The following is a 17,943-nucleotide window of genomic DNA, read 5'->3' as shown; positions in this document are numbered from 1 at the left end:
TTTTTTTCTTGCTCTCGCCAGGCTGGAGTGCAATGGTGTGATCTCGGCTCACTGCAACCTCTGTCTCCTGGGTTCAAGTGATTCTCCTGCCTCAGCCTCCTGAGTAGCGGGGACCACAGGTACACACTACCATGCCCAGCTAATTTTGTATTTTTTAGTAGAGATGGGGTTTTGCCATATTGGCCAGGATGGTCTCGATCCCTTGACCTCATGATCCGTCCACCTCGGCCTCCTAAAGTGCTGGGATTACAGGTGTGAGCCACCGTGCCCAGCCGCTTGCAGTTCTTAATGTACTACCTTGTTGTCCCCAGAGGCCTCAAGTAGTTCCTGGGGCTGCCATGAGAGCCTGGGGGACATGCTTCTCCGTTGCCTCCATCCAGCACCGGGATAAATAACAGATATGCACACACGCACTCACATGAGTGCATAGGCACACGCATCAATATGAATATAACTTGAGTGGGTGTGCGTGCTACATTATTGAGCAAAGGAAGGAACATAGTGGAAACTGAGTCTGATTAGTAATGATCTGGTAGCACGTGGAAGTGGGAGGCCGGTTTCTAGGGAGGCTGTTGCAGCGGCAGCAGCCCAGGTTGGACGTGACAAGGAAAGTGGTAACCGTAGACATGGGAGGAAAGCAAAGAATTCAAAGTGAACAGAGCAGCCAGTTTGATGAGGGGTCTGATAGGAGTGTGGAGGGTCGCCGCTGCCTCTGGGATTGCCAGCCTAGGGAATTTGGAGCAAGTGGACATCATGAAGTTTTCAGAGTTGGTGCACTTGGTTCTAGGAGGTCATAAAGAGGAGGTCTGCAGGCCCGAACCTAGGCCTGTTCAAAAGACACCCATGGGCTGGGTGCTGTGGCTCACACATGTAATCCCAGCACTTTGGGAGGCCGAGGAGGGTGGATCACCTGAGATCAAGACTTTGAGACCAGCCTGGTCAACATGGTGAAACCCCATCTCTACTAAAACTACAAAAATTAGCTGGGCATGCGGGTACATGCTTATAATCTCGGCTACTTTGAGACTTAGGCCGGAGAATTGCTTGAACCCAGGAGGCAGAGGTTGTAGTGAGCAGAGGTCATGCCACTGCACTCCAGCCTGGATGACAGAGGGAGACTCTGTCTCAAAAAAAAAAAAAAAAAAATCCATGATGCCTGAGTATAGATGGCTCACAGGAGTGGGGCTGGGGTTCAGCCTCACCCATACGGTTGTATGAGGGAAACTTTAGGATAGGGTTCAGGGCAGCCAGTGAAGATGTTAGAAGAACACATCAGTTATTTTAGGCTCAGTCTCTTTGGCTTCCTTGACAAACTAATTCAACTAAGACTTTGCAGCTAATATATTTTCTTTAAGGACTAGTTGCCACCCTTCTGCCTGCCTGTTCAGCTAGGTTGTTAAATTGTAAGTATTTCACATAAGCAGAATCTGATAATTTTTTTATTGTGACCTATAGTGTAAAATAATTATATAGAAAGGAGAAATGGGGTATGTGTTCGCTTTCGTGGGACTACCTTTTTTTTCATATTTTTTCTGTACCATTTTCCTTTCGTCCCGGGGTATGTTTTGTTTCCTTACTTCTCAGTTACCCAGCTGTAAGCCAGGCGCGACTCTGGATGAGGGCGAATGGACAGTGGGGCTAGCAAAGAGGGTCAGTGACACCAGCGTTCACTAGCAGCGAGGGTGGCACATGGCAGTCAGCTCCTCTGCCCTCCTCTTCTTCAGCCTTTAGGACAGAGGGCACAGTTCTGCATCAGAGAGCCCTCCAGATTTCAGATTCCATGATAATCATAGTGCGTGGTTGAATACCTTGGGTTGGATTTATTCTTGCACATGCAAATCCTTAAAAAAATTGCCTGCATTTTTCTGAACATTTCCCCAAAACATTCAAAACACTACTCTGACCAAACACAGTGGCTCACACCCATAATCCCAGCATTTTGGGAGGCCGAGGCAGGGGGACTGCTTGAAGCCATAAGTTCCAGCCCAGCCTAGGCAACAAAGTGAGAACCTTGTCTCTACAAAAATTAAAAATAAATAAAAATTAGCTGGCCACTGTGGTGTGCTCCAGTAATCCCAGCTACTCAGGAGGCCAAGGCAGCAGGACGATTGCTTGAGCCCAGAAGTTCGAGTCTACAGTGAGCTATGATCATGCCACTGCACTCCAGCCTGGGTGACAGAGTAAGACCCAATTTCTAGTAATAATAATAACATTTTTAAAATAAAATTAAAAACAAACCACTATTCCAGACTCCCCCCATTTTTTCTCCTGAGGACTCTGGGAGCCCAAGGAGCAGTCATCTCTTTAAGGGACCCTGCAGAGCATGGTTCTCTGAGTATGGCCTCCAAGGTTAGACAGACGAGGCCAGTTCCAAGCCTGGTGACCTGGGCAAGTTACCTGACCTCAAAGCCTTAGTCTCCTCATCTGTAAAAGAGAATGTTGGTGGAATTTACCAAACAAGCCTTTTCTGTGAGGCTGAAACAAGGAAATGCAGGTCAAGCATGCAGCCCAGTGCCTGGTGTTCCCCACACTCTGTCGCTGGGACCATTTCCATCACTATGGCGCTCTTCATCTTGCAGCCAGAAAACCAAGGCCCAGAATGACTAAATGCCTTTTATCCCCCTGGGCCAGTGAATCTAATGCAATTGTTAAGGATTAATTCTCTACGTGAAAGAAGTACTCAGTTGCTTTGAAGGCCTGGAAGGGAATTATTGACCCAGCACCACGTTCCCTGAGTCTATTAGATGTTAAAACAGCAGCTTTGATGTGTACTTGAAAAAGCTTTACATTGGTGAAAATGGATTCCGTTTCAATAAATTACGTTTGGTCAATTCCTTTGCTTGAGATCCTGCAAGCCGGCACATTTAGGTAGGGCTGTTGGAGATAAAGCAGTGGCTAGGACCCAGTCCCAGGGCCCAGAGTCTGTAGTCCACTGGGAAAGATGAGATATAAACAGGGCACAGTGCAGTGGGAGCCACAGCAGAGGAGTGGAGCAGGCCCAGGTGTGGACTTGAAGACCGCTGAGTGGGAGAGTGTCAGTGTCTGACACAGTGAACAGGATCTCCCACCTGTTGTATTGTGCAGAGACTGTGAGGACCAGAGTGGGAGCAGGGAGACTTGCAGGGAGGCTGTGTAAGAGCCCACAGGTAAGATGAGGGTGTGGTAGGCCCCGGAAGCAACATGCAGGTGGTGAGAGTCAAGGGGTCCTGGCTGTATTCTACAGGTACCAGCCATCAGGATGTCCTGACCAACTGAATGTGGATCTAAGAGACAGAGAAGTCACAGATGACTCCAGGGTTTCTCACCTGAATGATGCCACCAGCTGAGGAGGGGGAGGGTTGAGGAAGGGTGCAGTACAAGTGGTAGGGGGTGGGGGCGTGTGGCAGGGGTGGAGGTGGGGGATAGGGAAGCTCAGATTTGGACAGTTGGGTTTGTGACCTTCACCAGACATCCCATGGAGAAGTCCTGTGGGCAGCTGGACAGGGGAGTTGCGTTCAGAGGCTTGGGTAGATTAAAATAGACATTGTGACCAGATGCCTGCAGCCCCGTGTCAGCAGCCTAAGAGAGCCCAGCTCTGCGGGGCCCCACCTGCTGCCTTCCTCCCAGATGGTGGCCAGGTGGCTGCAGGTGGCCAGACACAGGTGCACCAGCCACAGCAGCAGGGTCAGAAGATGAGCAGGTCTCAGAGGTGACCCCAATTTCCAGGAATCACCGTCAGGCCACTGGCCATCCCCACTTCCCACGTGCGCCTTAGCTCTCAAGGACATCTTTGCCCTTTGAAATAAAGCAACGCGGAGCCTGCCGCACCTCCGCTCGGATTTTCGCATTAAAATGTGACGTTGAAGTGGGGAGCCTGCACGGGCGTCCGCGGGGTCGCACCGACCAGCAGGCGACGCGCGGGCCGAGGCCGCGCTCCCCGGGCCGGAGGACAGGGGACGCCGCGCCGCCGCTCAGGCTGGGCTGGGCTCCCGCGGCGCGGACGGGGTTAACGCGCTGGTGCACCGGGCGGCGGGCGGCAGTGGTGCATTGTGGTAACGCGGCGCCGGGACCCACGAGCGCCCGCCGCCTCCGCCGGGCGGCCCACCGAGCTGTGCACGCGTAGGTGCGAGCCCCCGGGACCCGGCGCCATGTAGCGCCCCGCCGCTCGGAGGCCGCCCCGCCGCGGGAATGAAGGGACGCGGCTGCTGGGACACGGCCTCCGTGCGCTCCTTCTGCAGCTCCGGCTGCCTGACTAAATTTAAGAAGGGTTAGTGCTTGCCCGGCGTCCGCCCCGAGGGAGGCCCGGCTCCCCTCGCATGCACGCCCGGCCCCGGGCTTTGCTGCTTGATCGATCCACGCGAGCCTCTTTGTCACTCCCTGGCGGCGTGGGGAGCGCGGGAAGCCTCGGGGAACCCCTGTCCCCGCACCCTGCCGGCGTGCGCTCCCGGCTCGCTTCACGTCCGGGGCATTTTGGAGCGGGGGTTTCGGCTAGAGACTCGTCCGCCTAATTAACCTATGCAAAAAGAAAAGAAATATAATCTAGACCTTTCTGAAAAGAATGGGGAAGGGGCGATCGGTGTTTAATCCACCCATCTACCTCTTCTTCCCCAGAGTCGGCCTGGGGCCCGCATGCCCCTGGGACCCCTGTAGAGTCGCTGGTTTGCCCACAAGGCCCTCGTCCTGGGGCGACCGGCGATGTCGGCTTCGCTCAGTGCATGAGTCTCTTAGTGGCCGCCTGGGTTTGAGCAACACCCCGCCCCCAACCCCCTACCCCGCCCAGTGGTGATCTTGAATGACCGCCCTGGTGTGTGCAGGCTCACAAGCCTAAGGGCCCTTCCTAGCATGGGGTGGAGGGCGGGGGGAAACCTTATTTGTGTTAAATGTACTCCTTGCAAACTCTCTAAGCTCTTCCCTGCAATTCCGATGCTTGAAACCTTCTTTACTGGAAATTTTGCGTGAGTGAAACTTGCTGTATTTACTTTGATGAGTGTTTCTGTTACCATCTGAAACTCTGGGGAAAATTAGGATTCTTTAACCTTGTAGACCTAAAAGACACAGAAGCAGTTAATTTCACTTAACTCGAATTTATTAGAAACAGCTCCTTTAGAAATCAGCACTCTCTGATCTGTAATAAACCTTGTAATTAACTTTGCCTGCTTACTGGTTATGCTAATGGCTTCATAAGTCCCTGGTCCATTCCAGCCGGAGTCCTTCGAAGTTGCAGGCTGCAAACCTCAGCCCAGGAATTCCATCCCACCAAGTGAGTTCTCTTGAAATACCATATGAGGTCTTAGCGTGTGTGCAGTTGTAAACATTGGAAATGTATGTAATTAGGAGTTGACGCTACACCTCCATCTTAAGAGTCCTTTAAGGAAACTTGCAAGTAAATTTCGTCCAAAGTGTGTGTTCTGGTTTTAGAGGACTAGTCTTCGTTTCTGGCTTTTATTTTGGTTATAGTGGCATTTCTAAAGCAGTTGTGTTCTTTATGCGAAGTTTAAATGATGTTTCTGTTATGGATGGATTTATTCCGAGGGAGAATTTTGGAGTTAGTTTAAAAAAGAAGAGACATTAAATTGTTTTTCTTCTCTTGGCTCACCAAATGATTTTCTTGGTTGCCATTGTCTGAAAGTGTTAACAGGGAGTGTGGGACCTGATGTCTGCTAGCATTTGGCTTGGTTGTGGAATGTCACTTTTGTAGGGAAGCTCAGGTGTGACCAGAGCAGCGGTATCTTGAAAGCAATGATGGGTGACCTTTGTGACGGCCAGACTGCCCCAGGCCAGCCTTCTATCTTATCCTCCTGCTGGTGTCCTGCCCTGCACAGCGGGCCTGGGGAGGAGGAGCTCAGGAGGTTGTGTGTTGATGGGCGCCGTGCTTAGAACAGGTCCTGGAGCAGAGCTGGCTGCACCAGTGGGAGGAGGCCCAGCGGCCAGTCAAGAGCAGCCAGGACTCAGCCTCCATGTTGGAGGCCGTAGGGGCTAAGAGGGGAGTTTGATTCTCAGGTGTTCTGTGTGAAAGTGGGCTTGGGAAGGCCAGAAGCGTGTTTTCAAGAGAAGCTGGAAATCTGTTTTGATGAGATTTCCACATACAAGCACATACATAGCTGGGGAATGCGGGAGACCTGGTTAGGGATCAGCTTTGGGAGGTAGGAGCTGCCTAGCCCCTGGCATCGTTATGGAAATTGATTGAGTCCTCGTCCCCAGGATGCAAACAGGGTGAGACTGGCCTCCTGTTTTAGACACATTGAAGGGTATTCTGGTAATGTGCAACCGTAGACAAGTTTCCCCTTAGGAAGGGGTCTTGGTGAAATTGCATTATGCACCTAAGCCCATCTTCATGCAAATTGAAGAGGGAGCTGGGCTTGCTGCCTGATCCGGGATGCCAAGGGCTGAGGTGCAGGTCATGCCCACTTCAGCAGGACAGGGTGGCACACACCTGTAAGCCCAGCTACTTAGGAGGCAAAAACAAACAAACCGAAAAACCTACCTACCTGGCAAGATTGCTGGGAGGTTGAAATGAGATACTATGCATCAGTGTCTACCAGTCTGTCAGTCACCTGCGTATCTGTGTCTCTGTGTGCTTCGAACAGAGCCTGGTGGGCCACAAAGGGGGAAACATGCACTTGGGGTCTCTTGTAAGTGCTGACTTCGGCCCGTGGCCATTCTCCCCTTTGCCTCTGTATGTGTGCACATATGTGTGTGTGCACACGTGCAGATCTGTGTTGGACTCATGCATATTTTTGAGTTAGAATGTAAACCACTGAAAGCAGAACATGTGAACCCCATGCCCTGGCATGGTGGGCTCACCAGAGGGCAGAATATGGTGGCCTTGGGCAGGCCCTGACCATAGTACTGCCAAGGTCATCACTTACTCATCTGCAGCCTCAGAGCACCCCTGCTTGCCCATAGGCCAGCCTTCATACTCAGCCCAGCTCTGATTTGCTCAGTGGAGAGAGCTGAACTGAACTTGGCAGCTGACTGGGCGTCACAGGAACAGGAGGGGATCAGGGGATCATGGGCCATCAGGAGCGGGCATACCAGGTCAGGCAGTTAGGTTCTTTGCACAGTCCCCCAGAAAACTTGGTGGGAAGGGTGCACTGGCCTCTGTGAGTGGCTATGATGTGAGCAGCAGGTACTGGAATGTTCCGAGGGCTTATTGTTTTTGATGACGTGTTTGTATCTTTAAAGGCTAGGACAGATACCAATCTCAGAGAAGGAGTCTTACGGAACGTCAGGAGGGAATTGATGGAGGACATGGGGTCCTTCAAAAATACACAAGTGGGGTCTTTTGGGGGACAGCTTGCCAAAGTGCAGTCCTTATATTTGGCATCTGCTGAGGTTCCTGGGAGGAAGGACTAAGGCCTGAAGCAAGGGACGGGCTCGGTGGTCTAATCACCTTCCCTGCATCTGCAGAGTAGCCTCCTAGTTCCCAGGGCTTCACATCTGCCACTCCTCAGGCCTGGTCTCATTGCATGCCCAGTCCAGCCTCACTCCAACTTCTTGGCCCAATCTCCCTTCCCCTTCCTCATAGTAAATTCATCCTTGCAGGCCCAGTGCCCATTCGAGTTCCTCTTGAAGCTTCCCCCAACCTCCCAATGCTGAAGGTGCTCCCTCTTCGGACCTCTCCTGGGCCCCTTCTGTAGCAGGACTGGGTTGTCTGAGGCAAGTCTCACCCTCCTTGAGGCTGTAAGCTCCCAGAGGTGGAGGCAGGGTTTCACCTGTGTCTGTAACGCAACTCTCTCCCCTCCAGCACTCAGCACTTTTGTCTAACTGGTGTTCCACCTGGAGTGAATGAAGGGAAGAGCCATCTAAGGCCGAGGGGAAAGGAGGATCCTTGGATGGTGCTTTCTCTCTGGTCAGGGTCCTCAGCTTCCTGTTCTTCCTCTGGGGTGTTCCCCTGGTGCACTGGGACTCTCCTGACTCAGGTTGGAGCCATGGCTGGAGTCTTTCCTACTCCTGCCCTTTCTGGTCCCACTGTGCAGAGTAGTTCCTCTGAAACAAACAGGGAAGCTCACGCAGGGCAGAGGGGCTCTTAGGTAAACCTGGGGTGGGAGGATCCTGGAGAGCTTCCTGGAGGAGGTGACACCCAGCTGGGTATTGGAGGATGAGTAAGGGGTAGGCAGGTGAGGTTGGGGATGCTCAGTTAGGCTTCAGCGATGCGTCAGGACCTCATGAAGGGCAAGATGTAGGAGAGGACCCTGCCAGTGGGTTGCATCAGAAAGGACAGATGGGCAAGAAAAGACATGAAGTGGGGAGTGGTGAGGAGGGCACAGTTTTGCCAGCTCTGAAGGTGGTGTCTGGCTTGTGGAGAGGAGGCCTCGTGGTAGTGCTGACCCCATTTATGCCTTCCCACACCAAGTTGTCACCGTTACTTGATGTGACTCACTGAAGCGGTACTTTCTGTCATGCAGACCTAACATGGCAGAGCCTCGGGCTGCTTACTTTTGGCCTAAGGTGGTGAGGATTCTACTTGGTATCTTAAACTGATGGCAGTAATATGGATGGAAGCCCCTGCCTGGACTGGCCCATGGTAGCTGCTCATTGTTAGCGGTATCTTTTGGATCTCCTCCAGCATAAGTTGCTCCTTTCAGGCATGCACTTTTTTTTTTTTTTTTCTGACGGAGTCTTACTCCGTCGCCCAGGCTGGAGTACAGTGGCACAATCTCAGCTCACTGAACCTTCCACCTCCCAGGTTCAAGCAATTCTCCTGCCTCAACTTCCAGGGTAGCTGGGACTACAGGCGTGTACCACCACACCTAGCTAATTTCTTTGTATTTTTAGTAGAGACGGGGTTTCACCGTGTTAGGATGGTCTCAATCTCCTGACCCCGTGATTCACCTGCCTTGCCCTCCCGAAGTGCTGGGATTATAGGCGTGAGCCACTGCCCCGGCCGCATGCACATTATTCTATAAGCAGACCTGTTGGGAAGTGACATTTTCCTGCCATAATTTGCACAGAGGCCAACAAGAATGGTTTCAAGGGGTCAGCCTGCCAAGGCAACCATGGGCCCGTGTGTATGGGACAAGTCCAGTCCTTGGAGCCAGATGAGACCTAGGGGAGAGGTGGAAGCCGTCACCTTAGCTCCCTCATCGGGGGAGTGACACTCCTCTGCAGCTTGAAATAAGGGGCAAGGGGGAAGTCCATGGCCCACAGAAGGGTGCTTCATCAATGGTAGTAAGGATGATCATCAGCCATATTATGGTACAGATGGGAAAACTGAGGCTCAAGAAAGAGAGAGGAAGTTTTCAAGATCACATAGGCAGAAGTCAGACCAAAGCCTGCACACCCAGCATTTAACCACTTGAATGGATGGTCAAGGGGAAGACTATGACCTGCGGACCTGCCGAACTCTTGAGGGGCCTGGCCTGAGTGGAGGCCACAGTGGGCGGGGCTGGGGACTCACTTTCTGGGGCAGAACCTCAGCCTGGGGAATACAGAGAGGTGATCTGGGGGATTCCTTGTCATTAGAAAGAGGCTAAATGCCAGAGGGAGGGCTCAAATGTTTGAATGCTTTTGAGGCAGAGTGAAGAGCAGTAAATGGTAAGAGAAGATAGAATGTGTCTTTTCTATTAGGCAGAAAATCTGGCCGACAGTGTCTCTCAGTCACTCACTCTGTCCCAGCAGCTGCGTGGGGCACACAGTGTCCACGGCCAGGTGACAGGCACCCAGCCCGGAGGGGATGGGGGTGGCAGAGCCTGGCTTGCTTCGTCCCCAGGCCAGCTCCCTCTGACCCTGCATGCTGATCCCGTCCCGTGAAGGAGGGGAGGACTGGCATGGTTTGAGAATGTGCACAGAGCTTGAGGACAGAGGCACGTAGGAGTCCATGAGCTCTGAGGAAAGGCACTGCCAGTGGGCAGGGATCCTGGCAGAGGGCCTGATGTGGGCAGGCAGCTATGGGGTGGATGGTGGGGGGCTGTATGTAAGGGTGTCCTAGGTAAGGGGAACAGCATGTTGGGTGTGCCAGGAAGGCAGCACGCCTGTGTGCATGTGAGTGTCACTGTGTGAGGGGCAGGCCTGCAGGTAGGGTGGGCAAGAGCTCGAGGAAGGAGGGGAAGAGAAGGGGGAGAGGTGCACAGAGCAGGCTTCCCCCAGTGCTTTTATTGACTACGCAGAAGCCCCCCTCAGCAAACAGGCTTCCTGCCAACCCTGAGCCCCTGGGTAGCGAGGGGGCAGTTGTGCTGGACTGGAAGGGCCTGGAGAGGAAAGAGGGTCATGATGGGGAAGTGCAGCAGAGAAAAGGAGACCCTCGTGGGCCAGGCACCAGCTCTGTGCTTGTGGCTGCTCCCTGTGCCACAGCATGCCCAGTGACAGTGAGGAAGGTATTGACAGTGTGAGTGATGATGAGGCTGGGACAGGCCCGGCTTTCCCAACCAGGCCGTCAAGGTTCTTTGCCACTGGTGGCCCCAAGGAGCCTGAAGAACACAGTGTGCTCTCCAGGGAGCTGGTTCATTTGGCATTCACAGGTTGGCGTGCAGAACTGCTGTGGGCTTACTGGGTACCTCACGCAGATGAGAAAAGGACGCCTCCTCTTCAAGACCCTTTACCCCTACTTATTTTTTATTTAATTATTTTTGACACAGAGCCTTGCTCTAGAGGCTCCCAGGCTGGAGTTTCATGGCGCAATCCTGGCTCACTGCAACCTCTGCCTCCCAGGTTCAAGCTAATCTCCTGCCTCAGTCTCCCGAGTAGCTGGGATTGCAGGTGCCTGCCACCACGCCTGGCTAACTTCTGTATTTTTAGAAGAGATGCGGTTTCACCATGTTGGCCAGGCTGGTCTTGAACTCCTGACCTCAAATGATCCACCCGCCAAAGTGCTGGGATTACACGTATGAGCCAAATCCTCCCAAAGTGCTGCGATTCCAGGTGTGAGCCACCACGCCCGACCCCTACCTCTACTTATTTGTAAACTACTGTAATATACTGATTCATCAGAACAATACTCTTCCATTTGCTGGATTTGCATTGTAATAAAAATAAATCTATAGTGTCTGTTGTGATTGGCACTTCCTACAGCTGTGCAGTGTACAACCTGCTCAACCATATGCAACAGCCCTGTCAATGAAACATTTATTAGGAATAATATTTGATGGGTCCTAAGGGTAGCACAATGACCACTGTTGCCTCTGGGCAAAGAGAGAGAGGACCACCTGGGTGCCAGGCTAAGACAGGTGACCTGAAGGGGGCCAAAGTGGGAGCAGGGCTTAGAGACTGAGTGAAAAGTTCTCAGGGTTGCTAGTGAAATGGGGAGAGGGGCCTGAGTCTGGCTGCATGGGGTTGAGCTGAAGCTGAGGGCCCCCTCCTGCCGCCAGCTGGGACTGAGGGGTTTGCTGGATGGACATCTTCCTCTGACCTCTTCAGGGAGTGTTCTGTAGGGCACAGCCATGCCCACTGCAGATTCATTCTTCTGGCACCTGGTTTTCCTATAAAGTGCCAGTCAGCTCAAACCAGCAGCAGCATCTGATCAAGTAGACGAGCAATGTGAATAAAGATGAAGTTACGGGCTTTGGGCTGCCAAAGATAAATTTCCTTTTATGTCCTGTTTCCCTGTGACGTGTGTGTTGAGCAATGATTTCTGACGCACATCTTCAGAAATAGCAGCTGCTCACCCTGGGTGGTGTGTCGAGGTGGAAGGAGGCCACGGACTTGGGAACAGAACCCCACCTGGACAGCACCCCGGGGTGCCTGCCGCGTGCTGGCCTGGCACGTCCATCAGCCTTTCAGCCATAGGTGGGCTGGTTAGAAGACAAGTGTCTTTCCTGAGAGGTTAGAACTGACCGCTGGTCAGGCCCACTGGGTACATCCCTCTACCCAGGATATTTTTACACTAGAAGCAGCATAGTTTGTACGGGACAGGGCCCCTGGAACGTGACTCTTAGTTCACTAATCGTTTGGTAACTGCCCATCTGCCTGGCAAAATCCCTTCCCCAATCCCACTGCTCACCTGTCCCACAGCACACATGATTTGTTTTTGGTCAGGCTTTCTGAGATTCAGCAGGGCCAGTCCTCTGTGCCCTGGGCATTCATGATTTTTAAGGGTTATTTACTGTTTAGAGAACAATTCCAGATATTCAAGAGCCATTATCCCTTTGCCACTGTTTTTAGGTCTCTATTTTTGGTCAATATTTTTCCTTTATACAAACATCCTTTTAATATCATTGAAATCCAAAAAAAAAAACAAAAACCATTTTCACATGGCTATACGGCATAAGCACTTTCCCACGCTATTGCGGGCTTTGTGTTTATTCGTTGGAAGGCTGTGGAATGCCTTTTCCTTCTGTTAGACATTTAGGTTCTTCCCAGATCGTCACTGTAGCCAACTGCTGCCTGAGCATCTTTGGCATGTAAAGTTTTTCCTTTGTGTTTCTTTCCTAGACACATTCCCAATAATGTGATCACTGAGTCAAAGGGTGTGAATGCTTCCCTCTGGCAGCCCCCATCACCCTTGGCAAGAGTGTTCTAGTTCATGATGCTTGTGGTGAGTGTGGACAACTCCTTTCTGTAAGTGTTCCTACATTAGACCTCTGTCGTTCTGAGAGATTATTCTTTAGCCAGTATAATGTGCCTTGTTCGTGTTTTAACTTACAATTGACTAACCAAAAAGCGTGAAGTGTCCTCACCAGTTCAGTTATTATTTGTTGTCACCCTTTGATGGCTTGTCAGCTGTACCGTCTCCTGCCATTGTGTGGAAAACCAAAGGGAAGCATTATAAATGGAGTTGGTTTATGTTGTGTGTGGCTGGAACCCAAGCCAGACAGCACTTCTTGCGACCCTGGCACCGATCCACTGTCCTTGGTGGTTGCAGTTCAGAGAAGTGGTCCCTGGAACTGTCATCCCCTAGCAGATCCTGCTTCTTGACTAGTGGGGCCAAGTGCAAAATGAAAATACAGTGCCCCTTGCAAAAATTGTTGAGGGTTTCAAGACAGCAATAGCTGAGAATTAAACCAAGGGTGAGGCCCTTCTGAATTGGGGCCGTGATGCTGGCACTGCCCCCGTTCTCTGGAGTTACCTAGTGGGAAGTGGCTCAGTTGACTGTACTGAATCCACTCTTTCGCTTTCCCAAGGGACACTCCAGATGCAGGCCTCCAGTCCAAGCATGGGTGAGAGTCTGATGGGGGCCACCATGGCCATCAGCAGCCCCCATCCTGCTGTGCTGATCAGCGCTCAAAGTCAGCACCACAGGAGAACCTGTTAACCACCCTCTTGGATCTTCTCAGCCCAAAGTTAACTGCCTTCTCCCATGGCCATTTCTGCACCTACTTTGACCTCACCCTGACCCCTGGCAGCTCTTTCTGGTAATGATGTGACCTCTCTCCTGCTCCCTTTTGCCTGCTTTGGCCAAACAGAACAAGTGACCAAGAAGCATCTCACTGTCCTGGGACACGCTGGGCACCGTTTCCAGTGTGAGCATTCATCTTTGTTCTGCCCACTTCACTCCCACTGTCCCCCTCTGCCCTTTGGCCCTTGCCCCCTTCTTATAAGCCCTGGCCTGGGAGGAGCTTCTGCTTGTATTGTGCAAAGCAGGTAATCCAAGTGGCTGCAGATAGCTGCTTGCAGTTGGAGTCATCGTTTGGACTTGCTCTTAATCGGAAATGCCAGGCTTTCTCTGATCACAGTCATTGGACTCCTTGCAGACTGCAGAGTTTCCTTGCAGGGTATGAACTTCTCAGGGGCCTCTGAAACATGCTGGCCATTCTCATTGGATTAGATGGATTTTCACAGAAGGAAGAGGATGTGACCCCTGGTGCCAGGGCCGGGCAGTGGCACACTGCAGGGGGGCTGGGGCTGAGTTCCCAGCCAGCTGCAACAACAGGAGCTGCATTCCAGGAGTGTCTCCCTGTGAACTGCATAGAGTTTAGAGCTTTTTTTTTTTTTTTTTGAAATGGAGTTTCGCTCTTGTTGTCCAGGCTGGAGTGCAGTGGCACAATCTCGGCTCACTGCTACCTCCACCTCCCAGATTCAAGTGATTCCCCTGCCTCAGACTCCTCAGTAGCTGGGATTACAGGCATGCGCCACCACACCTGGCTGATTTTGTATTTTTAGTAGAGACAGGGTTTGTCCATGTTGGTCAGGCTGGTTTCGAACTCCTGACCTCAGGTGATCTGCCCACCTTGGCCTCCCAAAGTACTGGGATTACAGGCATGAGCCACCGTGCCTGGCCAAGTTTAGAGCTTTTTTAAATAGCCCTTGGCTTGATTTAGCATTTACTCTCGTGGGAAATGTGGCCATATATACTTGTGTTCTTTTCCCACATTTTTCGAAGTTTGAATCAGAAAGGTGTCAATGTGCAAGTTCTCACATTGAGTTGAGACGGATTCAGTCACTCTTATGAAAGAAAATGTTACAGCCATAGACTCCTAGACTGTCACCATCAGATGGGGTCTTAGAGATGATTTACCAAACCCCTATGGTACAGACAAGGAAACTGAGGCCTAAAAACATACAACTGTACAACTAGGAAGGCATGGAGCCAGCAGTCCACTGTTAGAGATTAGAGGACATAATCCCAAATCATCACCATTTGGCAATTAAAATAATTCATAACATTTTTTCCTGGTTACCAAGTTAGTTCATGCTCATTGTAGAAAATCCAGTAGGGAAAAAAAAGCATCTAGAAGAAAATTAAAAATAACTGTAATTCTGCTGCAGAGATAACCACAAATAATGCTAGTTACTTACTGTACCTGGAGAGCCTGGGCCATACACCTACATGTGTGACTGATGTCTGCTTGTCCCTTGATCTGTCACCCTGAACCTCAGCTGGTTTGAGGTCCCTCCCTTGATTTTGTAGATGTGGGAGCTGAGACATGGAGACAGAATTTGCCTGGTCACACAGCCACAGTAAACAGACCCAAAGCCAGCCACTAGTCTTACCATATACCGGAACCAGGATTTTACAGCATTTTAAATTGTGTTGAGAATTGAAAACAGTATCTCATTATTGGATGAGTATATCTTTGCTTTCTATTGGGTTTGAATTTTTTTCTTCTAGTATATTAGCCTCTTGCAGGTCTGTGGCTGCTTCATCTTGTGCTAGTTGTGTCTAGCATCACACCTGAACCATGGTGATAGGATTATTGTAGTTGAAAAGCATGTTTTCTATGGTAGGGCAGATCTTCCCTTATCAGTGTATTTTTTTCCCCAACACTGTTACGCAAGATTTCAAACAGAGAAAAGCTGCATGAATTGTATAATCAACACTTGTATACCCACCACATAGATTCTACCAATGACATTTTATTATGTTTGCTTTATCATCATTTATCCTTCCGTACATTCCTCTATGCGACCGTCAGTTTAGCCATCTCCTTTTTTTTTTTTTTTTTTTTTTGAGATAGGGTCTTGCTCTGTCACCCAGGCTGCTGGAGAGCAGTGGAATGATCATAGCTCACTGCAGCCTCAAACTTCTGTGCTCATGTGATCCTCCTGCTTCAGCCCCCCAACTCCATTCATTTTTATTGCCATATAATATTCCATTGTATGAGTATATATGTAACATTTATCCACTCATCAGTTGATGGACATTTGGGCTATTTCTATTTTGGAGCTATTATAAATAATTCTGCTACGAAGACTTGTGTATTAACTTTTGTGTGATGTATGTTTTCTCCATTCTTGGTTATATACCAAGGAGTGGGATTGCTGGGTAACATGGTTTAACTTTTGAGAAACGGCTCAACTGTTTTTCAGAGTGACTGCACCATTTTACATTACCACAAGGAATGTATTAGGGTTCCAGTTTCTCTAAATCCTTGCTAACAAATGTTATTTTCTGGGTTTTGTCTGTTTTTAAATCACTATCCTCCTAGAGTGTGAAGTAGCATTTCATTGTGGTTTTGTTTTGCATTTCCCTAATAACTAATAATGTTGAGCATCTTTTGGCCATTTGTATATCTTCTTTGAAGACATGCCTATTTAAATCCTTTGCCTATTATTTACTTTGGTTGTCTTTTTATTGTTGTATGAGTTATTTATATATTCTGGATACAAGTCCCTTATCAGATATATGATTCAGAAATATTTCCTCCTATTCTATGGATTGTCTTTTTTTTTTTTCCTTTTTTGAAGTGGAGTTTCACTCCCGAGCACAGGCTGGAGTGCAGTGGCACAATCTCGGCTCACTGCAACCTTCACCTCCAGGGTTCAATTGATTCTCATGCCTCAACCTCCTAAGCAGGTGAGACTACAGGCACATGCCACCATGCCTGACTGATTCTTATATTTTTAGTAGAGATGGGTTTCATCATGTTGGTCTGGCTGGTCTCGAACTCCTGATCTCAGGTGATCTGTCCGCCTCGGTCTCCCAAAGTTCTGGGATTACATCATGACTGACCTATCTTTCATTCTTGATAGTATCATTTGCAGCACAATTTTTTTTTTTTTTTTTTTTTGAGATGGAATCTCGCTTTTGTTGCCCAGGCTGGAGTGCAATGGCGTAATCTTGGCTCACCACAATCTTCACCTCCCGGATTCAAGTGATTATCCTGGCTTAGCTTCTCGAGTAGCTAGGATTACTGGCATGCGCTACCACACCTGGCTTATTTTGTATTTTTAGTAGAGACGAGGTTTTCCTATGTTGGTCAGGCTGGTCTTGAACTCTCAACCTCAAGTGATCTGCCTGCCTTGGCCTCCCAAAGTGCCGGGATTACAGGTGTGAGCCACCATGCCCAGCCAGCACAAAAATGTTTAATATTGATGTCTAATTTATCTATTTTTTTTGTTTTGTCATCTGTGCTTTTATAATATCTAAGAAACCATTATTTAATTCAAATTCAAGAAGATTTACTTGTGTGTTTCTTCTAGGAATTTTATAGTTTTAGTTCTTGCATTTAGATCTATGATTCCTTTTAATTTTTTTATATAGGGTAAGGTTGGGATCCAACTTCATTCTTTTGTGTGCTGTCCCACCACCATTTGTTGAGAATACTTTTCTCTCCCCATTTAACTGTCTCAGCACCCTTGTTGAAAATCAACCAACCATAAATGTGAAGGTTAATTTCTGGGTTTCCAGTTCTATTCCAGTGATCTGTATGTCTATCCTTATGCCTTCGCCACACTTTCATAGACACTGTTAATTTGCATGTAGTTGAATGTATCACTCTTTATAGATAGGATCTTTTATATTTCTGCGTGGAGACCACAGTGATATTTTCTAATATTTTCTCCTGAAAAGTTTTCAAGTTTCATACTGAAGTCCTTAATGTATCCAGAATTGATTTTTGTATGCGTATGTAAATGATATGAAATATGTAGTTAATTTTCTTTTTCTTTTTGCTTTTTCTTTTTTTAAGATACAAAGTCTCATTTTGTTGCCTGGAGTGCAGTGGCGTGACCATGGCTCACTGCAGCCTCAACCTCCCCATCTCAAGCAATCCTCCCACCTCAGCCTCCCAAGTAGCTGGGACTACAGGCATGTGCCACCACTCCCAGCTAATTTTTTTTTTTTTTTTTTTTTTTTGTAAACATGGGATTTTGCTATGTTGCCTCGGCTAGTTTTGAACTCTTGGCCTCAAGTGATTCTCCTGCCTTGGCCTTCCAAATGCTGGGATCACAGGCATGAGCCACCATGCCCAGCCATTAATTTTATTTTTCTGATGTGGTCAAACAGGTAGCTCAGTGCTATTTATTGAACAGTTTCTTTTTTCTCCTCTGATCTCTACGTCTTCTGGCAACTGTCAGGAGTTCTGCATATGCTTGGGTCTTTTTGGGGCGCTCTCCCTCATTTCACAGAACAATTCTTTCCCCTGCTTTAGTACCACAGTGTCTTAAGTACTTTGTAATATAGTTTGATATTTTATAGTTCAGGTCCCCCTGCTTGCTTATCAGGGTTATTCCTGTTTTAGAAATGGGAAAACAGGCCGGGCGCGGTGGCTCAAGCCTGTAATCCCAGCACTGTGGGAGGCCGAGGCGGGTGGATCACGAGGTCAAGAGATCGAGACCATCCTGGTCAACACGGTGAAACCCCGTCTC

At 49.5% G+C, this 17,943-nt stretch overlaps 1 protein-coding gene across 4 annotated transcripts in view; it reads left to right on the top strand.

Annotated features, from left to right (window-relative positions):
* Positions 1-17,943, top strand: part of OSBP2 (oxysterol binding protein 2) — a 209,277-nt gene that overhangs the window by 122,057 nt on the left and 69,277 nt on the right. Inside the window, exon 1 of one of the 4 annotated variants that reach the window (XM_037728197.1) lies at positions 4,059-4,246. The exons of the other annotated variants lie outside the window; for them this stretch is intronic. Coding sequence (XP_037584125.1) covers positions 4,168-4,246 — 79 coding nt within the window. The 5' untranslated portion in view covers positions 4,059-4,167. Of the gene's footprint in view, positions 1-4,058; positions 4,247-17,943 lie in introns of those variants that run through there. 4 annotated transcript variants of the gene reach the window in all.

The sequence above is a fragment of the Cebus imitator genome, unplaced genomic scaffold (assembly GCF_001604975.1).
Source record: "Cebus imitator isolate Cc_AM_T3 unplaced genomic scaffold, Cebus_imitator-1.0 Scaffold258, whole genome shotgun sequence".
NCBI lineage: Eukaryota > Metazoa > Chordata > Mammalia > Primates > Cebidae > Cebus > Cebus imitator.
This window is presented reverse-complemented; position numbering and strand designations above follow the sequence as displayed.